Source organism: Zea mays, chromosome 4 (assembly GCF_902167145.1).
Source record: "Zea mays cultivar B73 chromosome 4, Zm-B73-REFERENCE-NAM-5.0, whole genome shotgun sequence".
NCBI classification, from domain to species: domain Eukaryota; kingdom Viridiplantae; phylum Streptophyta; class Magnoliopsida; order Poales; family Poaceae; genus Zea; species Zea mays.
In genome coordinates, this window is record NC_050099.1 from 52,180,444 (window position 1) to 52,195,282 (window position 14,839).

At 43.3% G+C, this 14,839-nt stretch overlaps 1 protein-coding gene across 2 annotated transcripts; it reads left to right on the plus strand.

Moving 5' to 3' along the window:
• Positions 1-12,494: 12,494 nt before the first annotated feature.
• Positions 12,495-14,400, plus strand: LOC100284873 (DNA-binding protein). 2 transcript variants are annotated; one of them, NM_001413154.1, is made up of 2 exons: positions 12,495-12,873; positions 13,064-14,400. In NM_001413154.1, exon 2 carries the CDS (start codon positions 13,297-13,299, stop codon positions 14,092-14,094), a length of 798 nt encoding a protein of 265 aa, NP_001400083.1. In that variant the 5' UTR covers positions 12,495-12,873; positions 13,064-13,296; the 3' UTR covers positions 14,095-14,400. The 2 variants fall into 2 exon arrangements, with proteins under 2 accessions (NP_001400083.1, NP_001151240.1); NM_001157768.2 differs by having other exon boundaries at positions 12,495-14,400.
• The last annotated feature ends 439 nt before the right edge of the window (positions 14,401-14,839 follow it).

The window sequence follows — 14,839 nt, forward strand, 5'->3', positions numbered from 1 at the left end:
GTGATATGTAAACTTCACAGGCGGTCGAAATAAAAAAGCGCTTGTGATGTTGTACATCACAAGCGGTTTTTCTAAAAATCCGCCTGTGATGTGTATATAGTATAAAAGGCTCGGTGGTTCCAGCAGGAACCCTAACTCCCGGAGCCCGACACGCTGCCAGGCTGCGCACTGTAGCAGCGGCGGATTTTTTTGATCTACGGGGAGAAGGTTTTGTTTTTGAGTTTATTGATTGATTTCAAGAGTTTATGCATATATATGATCTCCGTTTGTTTTCTTTCTCATTTTGATACGATTTTTTGCCTCAATTTTGTAATATAGACCGAAATTGAAGAAAAACTCAGGAATTCCAAGATTTGGACTTGTAGTTGATCTAATTTAAAGATTTTTATAAAGAGTTGTCTCACCTCAAGGTACCTATATTGCTGCAATCTTGTTTCATTTTCATGCACATTAATTCGTTCATGATTTAGGGATTAAATTCAATTAATTAGGGATATTTTAAATTTTTTGTATCATGTTACATCTCGATATTGACGTTAATCAATATAGGGATAGGTAATGGACCGAGGTTGGATGTACAATATGCCAAGACCACATCCGTCGTACATTCGAAATTTGAGAAGCTTTATTGAAGCGGCCAAAAAGCACGCGAATTTGCGAAAGAGCAAGGAGATATTATGTCAGTGCATCGACTGTGATAATAAGATAGCTTGGAGAGATACAGGAGTAATCCAATCACATCTGCTAAAAAGAGGGTTTAAAAACAATTACACGATATGGTCAGAACATGGTGAGTTGGATCCGTGTGAAGTGCTTGGTAATGACGAGAGAGTTGTCGGAATTTTAGATCTTAAAGTTGATGGTAAAGTGGATTATGTGGATGCTAATCAAGATTTTGAAGAATTTGATTGCGAAAAGATGTTGCGCCATATGGAACCAGAAATGTTGAGTTCTGTGGGATCGCAGAAAGGGCTATCTAAAATGGAGGGACTGGAAAGTGCTTCAAAAGAACCTTTATATGATGAATCAAAGGGTTGTGACAAAGAGTTCACTACACTGCGTACAGTTCTAAAACTTCTGAAGTTGAAGGCTAGCGCCGGATGGTCTGATACTAGCTTCACAGATCTTTTGAATTTTCTGTCCCAATTACTACCAAAACCCAACAAACTACCAACAAGCACTTATAAAGCGAAGAAGCTTATATCTCCCATAGCTCTGGGTGTGCAAAAAATTCATGCATGTCCGAACCATTGTATTCTGTATCGTGGCGATTTTGAGAACGCATCAAGATGCCCAGTTTGCAATGTCAGTCGATACAAGAAGAGCTACAATCAAGACTGTGTAAAAAAATTCCCGAAGAAAAATAAAAACAAGAAATCCACTATTGGACCTGAAAGTGACGATGACACTTTTGATGACATGGATGGGAAAAAGAAGTCAAAGAACCCAGCTTTGGTGATGTGGTATCTTCCAGTAATTGATCGCTTAAAACGTTTGTTCTCAAATCCTAGGGAGGCTGAGCTTATGCGTTGGCATGCTGAAAATCGCAAGCAGAATAACAAACAGATTCGACACCCTGCTGATGCATCACAATGGAAAAATTTCGATCTTATGTATCCTGAGTTTGCCAAAGAAACCAGAAATGTAAGATTTGCTTTGGGTACAGATGGAATGAATCCATTTGGTGAAAAAAGAAGTGTACATAGCACCTGGCCCGTGACTTTAACGATGTACAACCTTCCATCATGGCTGTGTCACAAAAGAAAGTACATTATGTTGACTATTCTTATTCAAGGTCCGAAATTAGCTGGTGTTGATATTGATGTGTTCCTAGAACCTCTTATGGAAGATATGACAAAGCTCTGGAATGAAGGAGTTAGAATATGGGATGAGTATTGCCATGAGTATTTCAACTTAAGAGCAATTATATTTGTTACCATCTATGATTCTCCCGGTGGCGCCACACTATCAGGGCAAAAGACTAAAGGAAAGAATGGTTGTGTAGTGTGCGTCGATGGAACTGCTTCCATGTACCTTAAATCATCCAAGAAGTTGGTGTTCATGGGACACAGACGGTTCTTGATGAAGCAGCATAAGTACCGAAAGATGAAAGCGGAATTTAACAATCAACTGGAAAGTGAAGGTGCACCAAAGCCTTATAGTGGGAAACTTGTTTTTGAAATTGTAAAGAACATTCATGTTGTATTCGGAAAGGCAAAAAACAAAGGAGAAAAGAGAAAGAGAACTGACCCTTCAACTTACACAACTTTCAAGAAGCAATCAATTTTTTTCAAGTACCTCCCATACTGGAAGGATATGGAAATTTGCCACAGCATTGATTTGATGCATGTAACAAAAAATGTTTTTGACAGCATCATTGGAACCTTGCTGGGCATGCCGAGTAAGACAAAAGACGGACTCAAATCACGCAATGATCTAGTAGATCTTCAAATCAGACCGGAACTTCATCCAGTGGATAGTGGCAAAGGGATGCCTTACCTCCCCCCAGCTAGCTACAACTTGTCAGTTGAGGAGAGAACAAAGATTTGCAAATGTTTGCGTGGGGTCAAAGTGCCCACAGGTTTCTCATCCAATATCAGCAGACTAGTCAGGATGAAGGACTTGTCTCTATTTGGCTACAACTCTCATGACTGCCATGTGATGATGACGGTGTTCCTCCCAATTGCGGTAAGAGCCCTCGAAACAGAGCATGTCAAAGTTGTCATCACACGCTTGTGTTACTTTTTCAATGCGGTTTCACAAAAAGTAATAGCTTTAGAAGATTTGGACTATCTAAAGGCATACATCATCGAGACTATGTGCAAGCTTGAAATGTGTTTTCCTCCATCATTTTTTGATATGCAAGTACACCTAATCATACATCTCGTGGATCAGATAAAAATATTAGGGCCACTATATTTACATCATGTTGGAGACTTGTTCTCAAATGCTATGAATCAAGAACAAGGCAACATAAAATGTTAAATATTAAAAGCCCTTCGTCCTCTTAATCATTATTCCCCTTCGGATATAATGAATTTAGGACGAAGGTCATGAAAGACGTACCTTCATAATTATAGTAAAGAATGAAGAATATTCAAACAAAATACAGAAGGTAATACAATTTTTATAAACATTATTATTGATATACTTCTTATGTAGACAAAGATAAATTACAAATGTACCTTCGGCTTGAATGAGAGAAAGTACAAGTATGGCGCAAAAGTGGATGCCAAGTCAGCGTGAACAGTACGGGGATACTGTTCACCTATTTATAGGCACGGGTCGCAGCCCCTGCAAAATTACATTAATGCCCTTTACATTTATCAATAACTCTATGATAATTCTTCGAGGTCTAATCTGGCTTTTCATCTTTAAGTCGGTTTCCTTTTCCACCGTTATCCCGAAGCTCTTCTACACACAACTTTGGCTCTGCGTCAACCTTCGTGTTCTTTGTGCTTCTTCATACCGTGGCTCTGATCCGAGTCTGAAGATACCTGTTCATGTACTTTACTCCAGAAACATTGTTAAATCATGTTTTTGAGGACCTTCGGAAGCCGAAGGCCCCCAATAGTAGCCCCTCGCAATATTAATTTGTTAGAATGATAAATTCAGATTGCGAAATGGACGAAGGCTATGAGCCGAATATCCGAAAAAACGCCTTCCTTTTGCTAGAATAGCAACAGTCATTGGCAAATGGGACCCTCCAGTCTCCGATATAATGGGTTTATAAATAGGGGCTCGCCACAATTTATTTGGCACGCTCTCCTGCCATCTGTTTTGCCTGCTCAAATAGCTTTCTGCCCACAAATATTTGGTTTTCTCCTTAGTTTTAAGCTTCGGAAACGAGAGGCAAGGGTTCCGAAGAGATGTCTGAGGAGAAGAAGGTTGCTGCCGAAATGAAGCTGAGCCTTTCTGAAGAGATGCATCTGGGTTTTCTTGAGTCAATAGCAAAGACGAATACGGAGAAGATTACAAGGGAGATTTTAAAGGTTTATCTGAAGATACTGGTGATAGTGACAGTTATGACGCAGATAGTGGGGGTGAAGATTCCGAAGATCGGCCATGGCGACCAAGCCATTCAGTCTTTGGAAAATCAACTATTGGGCAAAGTCACCTTGAAAACATGAGGGGGAGATATTTTCGAGATATGTCTATTGTGAGAGCAGATGTCGGAGAAAAAACTGTGCCGACTCCCGGAGATGATGAAGTCGTTATCTTCCGAAGCTTTTTAAAAGCTGGGCTACGATTCCCTATAAGCAGATTTGTGGTGGAAGTTCTAAAAATATATCAGGTTTACCTTCATCAACTTACTCCTGAAGCAATAATAAGAATGGGAATCTTCGTCTGGGCTGTGAAGAGTCAGGGCCTAGAGCCAAGTGCGAAAAGTTTTTGCAATATTCATGAATTGTTATACGAAACGAAGCCCTGGGGTAAAGAGCAATATCATAACAACTTTGGTTGCTACAGCTTCGGCGCTCGCTCTGGATCAAGCTGTCCCATGCCCACCTTTCGTAAGAGATGGCCCGGAGAATGGATGAAAGAATGGTTCTATGTAAAAAATGATTTGAAGGTTCGAGAGGATATTAAGGATGTCATCATGTGCCCCATCTGGCAGCGCTTCGGACTCCGGAAACCGAAGGTAGAAATGGATGAAGCAGCCGAAGAATGCCAACGGGCCTTCGGCGTAGTCTGCTCTTTTATTGGGACAAGGGATTTAATACAAGAACACATTGCCTTCAGAGTATGGCCTCTTGCAGATAATTGGGAAATGCCGAAAGAAACTGTTAAAGAAACTGACGAAGGTGGGCTAGTCAGGCTGAAGTATACATTCAAGTATGGAGACAAGTTTGTTGAACCAGATGATGATTGGTTAAAGAGCATTGAGACTGTAAGTGATGAATTGCTTGGGATATATTCGAAGGCCGAAGATACTGCATTGTCAGCAGCCTTCGGAGGCCGAAGAAAGAAAAGACTGAACCGAGTTTTTGATGCAATTGGGTTCGTGTACCCCGACTACCATTATCCAATGCGGGGGCAGAAAAGGAAAGGTACGGCTTCTGCGAAAGAAACTGCTCCAGCTGCTCCTAGCGAGCCAGCGCCGAAGAGAAAAAGGGTGAAAGTTCTCACTCACCGGCCACGTTACATTGAACTAGCCACAGTGCCTGAATTCGGCAGTGAAGCGACTTCGGCCCCCGAAGCCAAGGAATCAACTCCGCTGCCAAGAGCCAAAGAGCTGGCCGAAGTGCCAACAACAAAAGAATTGGAGGAACCAAAGACTCTGTTACCAGAAACCAAAGAGCTGGCCGAAGCGCCATCGACAGAAAAGATGGAAGAAGCAAAAGCATCAACTGAAGGAGCGAAAATATCAGAAATTTTAAGTCCTTCAGAAGAAATTGAAGCAGCAAAAATTAAAAAGGGCCCAACAGTGACTCCAAAAAGAAAAAGAATGGTTAATGTGTTAGATGTTTTGGAAACAATTAAACTTCCAAGCACAACCCCAAAGAAGACTGCTGAAACTTCTGAGGCGCTTGCTGAAGTATCCGTTGCTAAGGCTCCGAAGCAACAGACTGAAGCTGAAACCGGGCCTTCAGAACCAACCAAGGTAATACCTTTAGAAGCAGAAGAAACAAAAATTGCAAGGGCAACTGAAGAAATGAAAATGTCAGAGCCTACTTTGGTCGAAGAAATTGATACTGCTGTCCCCGAAGCATTTTCCAAAATATACGATTATATTGTGCGTCATGCTTCGGGGAAAAAGTTATCGAAAGAAGAAGTTTTTGAAGGTAATCACTATGCCAAAGAATTGAAATATCCGAAGGGGGCACTAGTGTTCAATGGGACGGACGAAGAAGATTTCCTATACTGCCTCCCCGACAATAAAGAATTATCCGTCTGTCGGGAGATGTCTAGGAGTATGGGGTTTCTGAAGCTCGAAGCTGGATTATGTGCTATGACGAAGGAGGATCTTGCGGATAGTCTTGCGTACAATAGCCTGAAGGTATGGGAATTGGAAGTTTACAAATTTTATAATTCGTAACTCATTCTTTTGTTCTTATACCAACCTTTTTTTTACATATAGGGCTTAATTCTAAGCAACGCATTGAGAGCACAAAAGAATGCCGAAGACGAGAGCTATGAAATTGCATTCAACAACCTACGATCAGAAGTTATTAAACTGAGAAATGAAGCTCTGGAAAAGGATAAAATTCTGCTTACATTGGTGGACAAGGTAAAAAAGGATGAAGCTGCCTCAAAGGCCTAGGCCGAAGCCCAAAGACGTGAAATTAAAGATCTTCAGAAATAGCTAGCTAGAGCTAAAGAAGAGCGTATACTTGAAGAAACAAAACGAGAGATTAGTGATCAATTGGCCAATCATTTAGAGAAAAGTGTTAAAGAGCTTCGTGCATCCCAGAGGAAATGCTATGTTAAATCCATAGAGTGCGTCAAAAAGATAAAATCTAGCTTCGCCAGCGTTGGCGCATTCTCTAGTGAAGAGAACTTTTCAAGAGGCAATCCTGAAGGTCCAATGGAATGGATCAGTCACGAAGCAGAGGCCTTCGAGGAAATCCTGAATAGCCGTGGTGACATCTGCGCTTTTTCGGGTGCTAGGGGAATTGCTGCTGTTTTGGAGAGGAAAGGCTGCGAGCATGTAAAATCCTTAGCGCAGTCCGAAGCTACCTTGTCCTCTGAAGACATTAAAGACCCCTCACCCAAAGCAAGCATGGTCGGTGGGAAATTCTTCACCGATATCTGGGATATCGGCGGCCGAGAATTGGCGCAAGAAATTATTCAAAGGAGTGAAAAAGGCATCCACGATGCTAGAAAAGTAGCGGAAGCTGCCGAGAAAAGTACAGAGCCCGAAGGGCAAATAGGTATTAATTAGTGGTTTTTATCATGCTGTAATTCTTAATTCCAGACTCTGTTCGCGGTTTGTAATAGTAATATAGTCGTATCTTTTCTTCCCTCAGAACCTGCTGAGGCATCTCCAGGCCCCCACCCGAAGGGGGACGATGAAATTAGAAAAATGGCCGAAGCCATTATGGACAAGGTTGTCAACCAACTATTGAATGAAGCTGCAGAGATAGTGCTTAAAGAGGATTGAATGCTATTGTAGAAACATTTGAAACGTAAAATGTGTAATATATTGTAACTTTAAATGTAATATATAATCTATTTATAATTTAATTCTTTACGATGCATGAAACTTTGCATACATACCATTTTTTGAGCCTTCGGCGAAAAAAAACACCTTCCCTTCTTTTCATGCTTCGTGAAGAAAATCTTTTCTATATCACAAGGATTTGTTTGCTTCTTTGATGAAGAACATCCAAACTTCGTGAAATATTCTCCGAAGCTATAAAAAAGTTTTGTGTTGCCTCTCCAATGAGGCTACTCTTCGTCCCGATTCGTCTTGTGCCTTAGCACGATTTTCTCTTTTCCAAAATATGCTCCGAAGATCAACACTGTATCCCTTTCTTGTTCCAGATGCACTATGCTATATGATGCTTATGTTGTGCAAAAATGATGTGATGATGTTATGTTATGCAAGATGATATTTGTGCCGCAGATACATATCCCTGTAATGAAGCACATACACTTTTTATATCAGCGCTGACTTTTCGCTGTAAGCCTCCCTTAGGAGCTTCTTCGCCTTTTACTTTCAGCGGAATCAACGTTTATTTTTCGCTGTAAGCCTCCCTTAGGAGCTTCTTCGCCTTTTACTTTCAGCGGAATCAGCGTTTATTTTTCGCTGTAAGCCTCCCTTAGGAGCTTCTTCGCCTTTTCCTTTCAGCGGAATCAGCGTTTATTTTTCGCTGTAGGTTTAGAAAACTTACACTACGCTCCCTTAGGAACAACTTTTTACTGTATCGAACAATTTGTACTATGTCCGTTAGATCAAATTTTTGGTAATAGAAAGGTCCTTCAAATCAGCATAAATTCGTATGCTTCGGCAACTCAAGCCTATGGAAAAAAACATATTTCTATTATGGTAAAAGACGAAAGTATTACAAGGAATTTGAAATTCAATAAAAGACATTTAAAATCTTCATAATTGTTCCTTTTTGACAAAAAGGTAATACTGTATGTAAAAAATGCGAAAGAACTGCTGTTGAGGTAGAATATTTGTCAATAAATGTGCTTCGACTCTGGCACAATGCTGTTGACTGTGCGAGCTTCAGACTCCTCTCTGAAATCCCGCTGAAGATGACCGTGCTGACTCCCTTCTGGCTGCTGCCCTCGCTGGATCGGCGGTGGCGGTGGAGGCTGCTGCCAAGATGCTTGGGGTTGACTCGCCGAAGCAACAGAAGCCGCGGAGTGGTTGCCTACATATTCTGGAATATAAGGCGAGTGATACGAAGCAGTGTGCATGACCTGCTTCGGCTGACTTTGTTGCGCTGCTGCTTCTGCTATCTCCTTCTGTTTCTGGATGGTAACATGGCACATCATGGTGGTATGGCCCTTGTCTTCACCACAGAATAGGCAATAAATTTTTCTTGGCTGGTCTCCAAACCTTCCCCCGAAGCCCCTGGCGCCTCTGCCCCTTGGCGCTGGCGGCCGAAAAGAACTTTGCTGCTGGCCCGAAGCTTGTGAAGAGTATTGTGGCCTTTGCTGCTGACTCCCTCGGTCATCAGTTTGAGCAGAGTTATGAATTGACCTAACGTGCCTCGGGTGAAATCTTCCTCCGAAGCCCCTGGTCATTTCAGAGAACCTGAATGCTTCCTCCCTTCTTTGGCGGAAGTCATTGTCAGCTCGAATGTATTCATCCATCTTCTGGAGCAGTTTCTCCAATGTTTGTGGTGGCTTCCTGGCAAAGTACTGCGCCGAAGGTCCCGGCCGAAGCCCTTTAATCATGGCCTCAATGACAATTTCATTGGGCACTGTTGGCGCTTGTGCCCTCAGACGCAGAAACCTTCGGACGTACGCCTGGAGGTATTCTTCGTGGTCCTGGGTACACTGAAATAAAGCTTGAGCAGTAACTGGCTTCGTCTGAAACCCTTGGAAGCTAGTTATATGCATATCCTTCAACTTCTGCCAAGAAGTGATTGTCCCTGGCTGAAGGGAAGAGTACCAGGTCTGAGCAACACTCTTGACGGCCATGACAAAGGATTTTGCCATGACTGCAGTATTGCCACCATACGAAGATATGGTTGCCTCGTAGCTCATCAAGAATTGCTTCGGGTCTGTATGACCGTCATACATGGGTAACTGGGGTGGCTTGTAAGACTGGGGCCACGGTGTAGCCTGCAATTCTGTTGAGAGGGGAGAAGCATCATCGAAAGCAAAGTTTCCATGATGGAAATCTTCATACCAGTCGTCCTCATTGTGGAAGCCTTCCTGATGGAGCTCTCTGCGTGGAGGCCTTCGGCTCTGATCATCTTGAACAAGATGGCGAACCTCTTCAGAAGCTTCGTCTATCTGTCTCTGAAGATCGGCTAGACGAGCCATCTTCTCCTTCTTGCGCTGCACCTGTTGTTGAAGGATCTCCAGATTTTGGATTTCTTAATCCAAGTCATCCTCCGAAGGTGTTGGACTAACAGCTTTCCTCTTCTGGCTTCGGGCCTCTCTAAGAGAAAGGACGTCCTGATTGGGATCCAGCGGCTGTAAAGTACCAGCCCCTGTCGCTGAAGCTTTTTTCGGCGGCATGACGAAGATGATGTTTGCCGAAAGTGTTCAAGACTCAGAAAATGGAAGTGAGTTCACCGGAGGTGGGCGCCAATGTTGGAGACTTGTTCTCAAATGCTATGAATCAAGAACAAGGCAACATAAAATGTTAAATATTAAAAGCCCTTCGTCCTCTTAATCATTATTCCCCTTCGGATATAATGAATTTAGGACGAAGGTCATGAAAGACGTACCTTCATAATTATAGTAAAGAATGAAGAATATTCAAACAAAATACAGAAGGTAATACAATTTTTATAAACATTATTATTGATATACTTCTTATGTAGACAAAGATAAATTACAAATGTACCTTCGGCTTGAATGAGAGAAAGTACAAGTATGGCGCAAAAGTGGATGCCAAGTCAGCGTGAACAGTACGGGGATACTGTTCACCTATTTATAGGCACGGGTCGCAGCCCATGCAAAATTACATTAATGCCCTTTACATTTATCAATAACTCTATGATAATTCTTCGAGGTCTAATCTGGCTTTTCATCTTTAAGTCGGTTTCCTTTTCCACCGTTATCCCGAAGCTCTTCTACACACAGCTTCGGCTCTGCGTCAACCTTCGTGTTCTTTGTGCTTCTTCATACCGTGGCTCTGATCCGAGTCCGAAGATACCTGTTGATGTACTTTACTCCAGAAACATTGTTAAATCATGTTTTTGAGGACCTTCGGAAGCCGAAGGCCCCCAACACATCATATGTTTCAGTTGGAGCGATACCTGGGAGTATTAAAAGGTTATGTGCGAAATCGCGCTCACCCAGAGGGTTCAATCATGGAGGGATACACTACAGAAGAAGTGATTTAGAGCTGTATAGATTACATCAGTGACGGAACAATGATAGGTGTGCCTGTACCTAAACATGAGGGTAAACTATGTGGGAGAGGGAGAATGGGCAAGAAAACTTTTCGCGTTGAGGATTACAAGCTAGTACATTGTGCTCATGGTAGTGTACTACATCTCACGATAGCCGAGCCTTACATAGAGGAACACCTGGATGAGCTTCGTAAAGAAAATCAGAACCGCACAGAGGACTGGATCATGAGGGAGCACAAACATCGTTTCAGCGAATGGTTAATGGACAAAAACATCCCATTCGGAGACTCTTTGGAAGAGAAAACAATGAAGAATTTGGCTTCTGGGCCATCGTGTTTTGTGACATCATGGCAAGCATATGACATCAATGGGTACATATTCTACACTAAATCAAATTTTATGAAACACTAAATTTTTATCATAACTTTTACATATGATATCATGACATGTCAACAAGTTTCATGATTTTCTGACTTTGTTTGTGTTTTATACAATTTTAAAACAACTAGATCGCAAGTTCACGTTCATGTTTCGTGAGCATGGTGCTAGAAAATTTTGGTCTGCTCTTGGAATAGGGCGTAACATGTGTTAAATAACATGAATATCATTTTTGCATTCATGTTTTCCATTTTTTTGAGTGACTTGTAGTTCGAATCTGGATTATCCGAAAAATTCAATTAAATAATAAATCTAACAGTTATAGCAAACACTATGATAATTGTGCCAAAATTGAACATATAGGTCTATATACTGTAGGGAAACACCACAAAAAGTTTGGTGGAAAAAAGAAAAAATAAATATATTCTTTGTCGAGTGTCAAGGAAAGACACTCGACGAAGTATAGGTTTGTCGAGTGTTTGCCAGGTGACACTCGACAAAGAATATAATTTGTCGAGTGCCAGCGACTGACACTTGGTGAAGTTAACGATCGTTAGCTATAGACAGCTGCTGATGGCCCTTTATCGAGCGTCGTATTTCACCGAGAGCGTGACGCTCGGCAAAGTCTTCTTTGTCGAGTGTCTTTTTATGCCGAGTGTTTCGCCCTCGGTCAACAAGGTCTGTGCCGAGAGTCTTAGTTCGCCGAGGGTGACACTCGGCAAAAAATACTTTATGGAGTGCCCGATAAAATAAACTCGGCAAAGAGCCGAGCACTCGGCAAGAGCCGGATTCCAGTAGTGTTTGTTTGTTCCGTATGTATAAACTGAGATGCCCTATATATATATATATATATATATATATATATATATATATATATATACTTTTCATACCATATTGAATTCTGAGAAAGGAATTATTTGCCGACCTACCCACCAGCAGCAGCCCCTATGCGCGCGACACAAACGCTAGCTAGCAAATGAGCCTTGGTCTCCCAAATACTAACCTACAGAGCCCTACTAACTCGTACCTAAAGCTAGCACACAGCTGCCAGGTGAGAAAGTATGCCTCACCAGCAACACACCAAATTAAGCATCTTATAATAATAATAAAAAATCTGAAGCGGGGATCCATGACTCCTACACACTACCTATCGAGATCGAATGTGCTTCAATTCTTTTTATGCTACCAAAAGACGCATGATGCACCGAACTAAACGGGATGGGTTAGGTTTGTTTTAGATTTTCAACGTGAAGCAATAATATTTTGCTTATAAACCTAGACTGTGGTTTTTTTACTGACTATTTGCTGTACATTTTAATCGAAATCCAGGTGGTTTATTTGAAGAAATATTACAATGCAGGTAAGTGAAATTATGTTCTTTCTTCTGGATAAGCATCACTCAACGATTGTATAGGTGCGAGATGACCAAATTATAAGATAAAAGTATATTGCACATTGGGTTAGGTGGTATGTTACTATGACAAGCATACGTCAAAATTAAATCTGAACCGTATGTATACGACAGCAGGGGTAAAAAAAACTTTAGCTATATATCTTAGCGTAAACATTGGTGCTTAGCGTGTGGTCCATATGCATATAAAACAGTATATATATGATGAGGTTGTATTTTCGCATGGGTTCACTGATCAAGTTGTGTGTAGTTTGCATTGGTGGCCATAGAGTTCCCATGTTCATGTCCTGCTACTTTTCTTTTAAATATGGTGCTTCATGCGCCTGTGTACACATACAAACATATTACATGTCTAACAACTTGGACCAGAGCAAGTGAAAATTGTTACATATATAATAAATCCACCCTGACATCAGCCTGTGCCTACAAGTCTTGCCCCCATATATAGCAGAGGGAAGACACCAAACCACAAGGAAAAGTAGCAAAAGAATTTGAAGAGGGATTGAGGGGGGAGGGGAGCTGTCTCCTTCGATCTCGTTCTTGCCTTTTTGCCTCTCTCGAGGTCAGCTTCTGGTGGATTCAGCAAAACAAATGGTAAAAGCTTCTCTGTGATCTTTGCTCTTACTTGCTTATTTCATCAATTCTTTGGCCCAATCGAACTCTAGTGTTCTCTTCTCGTTCAGCCTCCTATATATGCTCCCTTCTTTGGTCAAAACATGGTGCTTAGATCTCTTGACACATGGCTAGCTATGTTTCTCCTGTATTTTGTTTTGCATCTGCAAAGGCGTAGAGCGGGGAGCAAGAGATTACGCACGCCGCGGGCACCGATTTCCTTCAAGAATCTGCAAGAAGCGGAGGATCTGTCGAGTCCGACTGTTCTAAGAAGCAGCTCGATTCTCGAAACCCTAGCTAGCAAAGTAGCAAGCTAGCTACAAGAGAAGGAAGCTGGCGAACAGGTGGTGGGACGAGGGGCGGCTCGGCCTGCCGGAGCCATCCCTAGGCAAGAACCAAGAAGAAATGGCGCCTTCGTCCAAGGACGGCGCCACCGAGCAGCCGACGAGCGGTGGGAGCGGCGACGACCGGGAGAACGGCACCGGTGAGCCCAAGGAAGGTGCGGTGGTCACGGGCAACCGGCGGCCGCGCGGGCGGCCGCCGGGTTCCAAGAACAAGCCCAAGCCACCCATCTTCGTGACACGTGACAGCCCCAACGCGCTGCGCAGCCACGTGATGGAGGTGGCCGGCGGGGCCGACGTCGCCGAGTCCATCGCCCACTTCGCGCGCCGCAGGCAGCGCGGCGTCTGCGTGCTCAGCGGCGCCGGCACCGTCACCGACGTCGCGCTCCGCCAGCCCACCGCGCCGGGCGCCGTGGTCGCCCTCCGCGGCCGCTTCGAGATCCTCTCGATCACCGGCACGTTCCTGCCGGGACCCGCGCCGCCGGGCTCCACGGGGCTGACCGTGTACCTCGCGGGCGGCCAGGGGCAGGTCGTCGGCGGCAGCGTGGTCGGCACGCTCATCGCGGCGGGCCCCGTCATGGTGATGGCGTCCACGTTCGCCAACGCCACCTACGAGAGGCTGCCGCTGGACGACGCCGAGGAGGATCCAGGGCAGGCGCAGCTGCCTCCCGGCCCCGGCGGAGGCCCCCCTCTGATAATGGGCGGGATAGCCGATCCCTCGGCGATGCCAATGTTCGGCGGCGGCGGCGGCGGTGTGCCGCCAAGCCTGATGATGCCAGGAGGCGCCGCCGCCTCCGGTGCGGGCCTGCAGCTCGGGCACGAGGGGCTTGCTTGGGCTCGTGCACGGCCACCGCCATACTAGGAGGGGATCCATGTCTGAGAAATTCGAGTAGAAATGGAGGATCGTTCATCGCTCCGGCAGCCTCAAGGACGAGCTGAGTGCGACTCATCATATAGTTACTTCAAGCTAGAACTGAAGATCGAATTAAGCATGCTGCCAGGAGCAAATAAAAGGTTGTTCGACTAGCTAATACACTATCTGGTAAGAAGGTAAACTAGTACTTTATACTACGACTACAAACTGCATGCATGTGAGATACCATCGAGCTTGCACTGTATATATATGGTTTAGATGCAGCGTGATAAATTAGATGACGGGATGATTATTATATACTCTTTGTCTCTTTGATCTCTCTTCTGCAAAAGATGGTCTGTGTGAATTCTTTTTTGTTCATTTTTATCAGTCCAATTTTGGTATGATATATATATGACTGGCGAAGTGCAAAGTGATGAATCCTTTTGGTAAAGATGAACTTCATTTCTAGCTTATTAATTATTCTTATTATATACTATATGGTTTTGTTGCTGAATGCATGCTTCAGCCTTCAGCCATGATTAAACTGGCTATAGCTCTCGTTAGGGGTTAATTAATACACATACAGTAATAATGTCTGCCTATACATACACACTCGTCAATATATGTGTATAATATAAATGGGGCTGTGCAATATATACCTGTTTTAACAATGCTTATTATCAGTGATGAAACTAAAGTAAATTAAAGGGAGGTACACTCACACAACTGCTTTGTCGATGGTGACTCTCGG

Coding starts and splice junctions, on each gene's coding strand:
- LOC100284873 (NM_001157768.2), top strand. CDS start 13,297: ATGGCGCCTTCGTCCAAGGACGGCGCCACCGAGCAGCCGACGAGCGGT.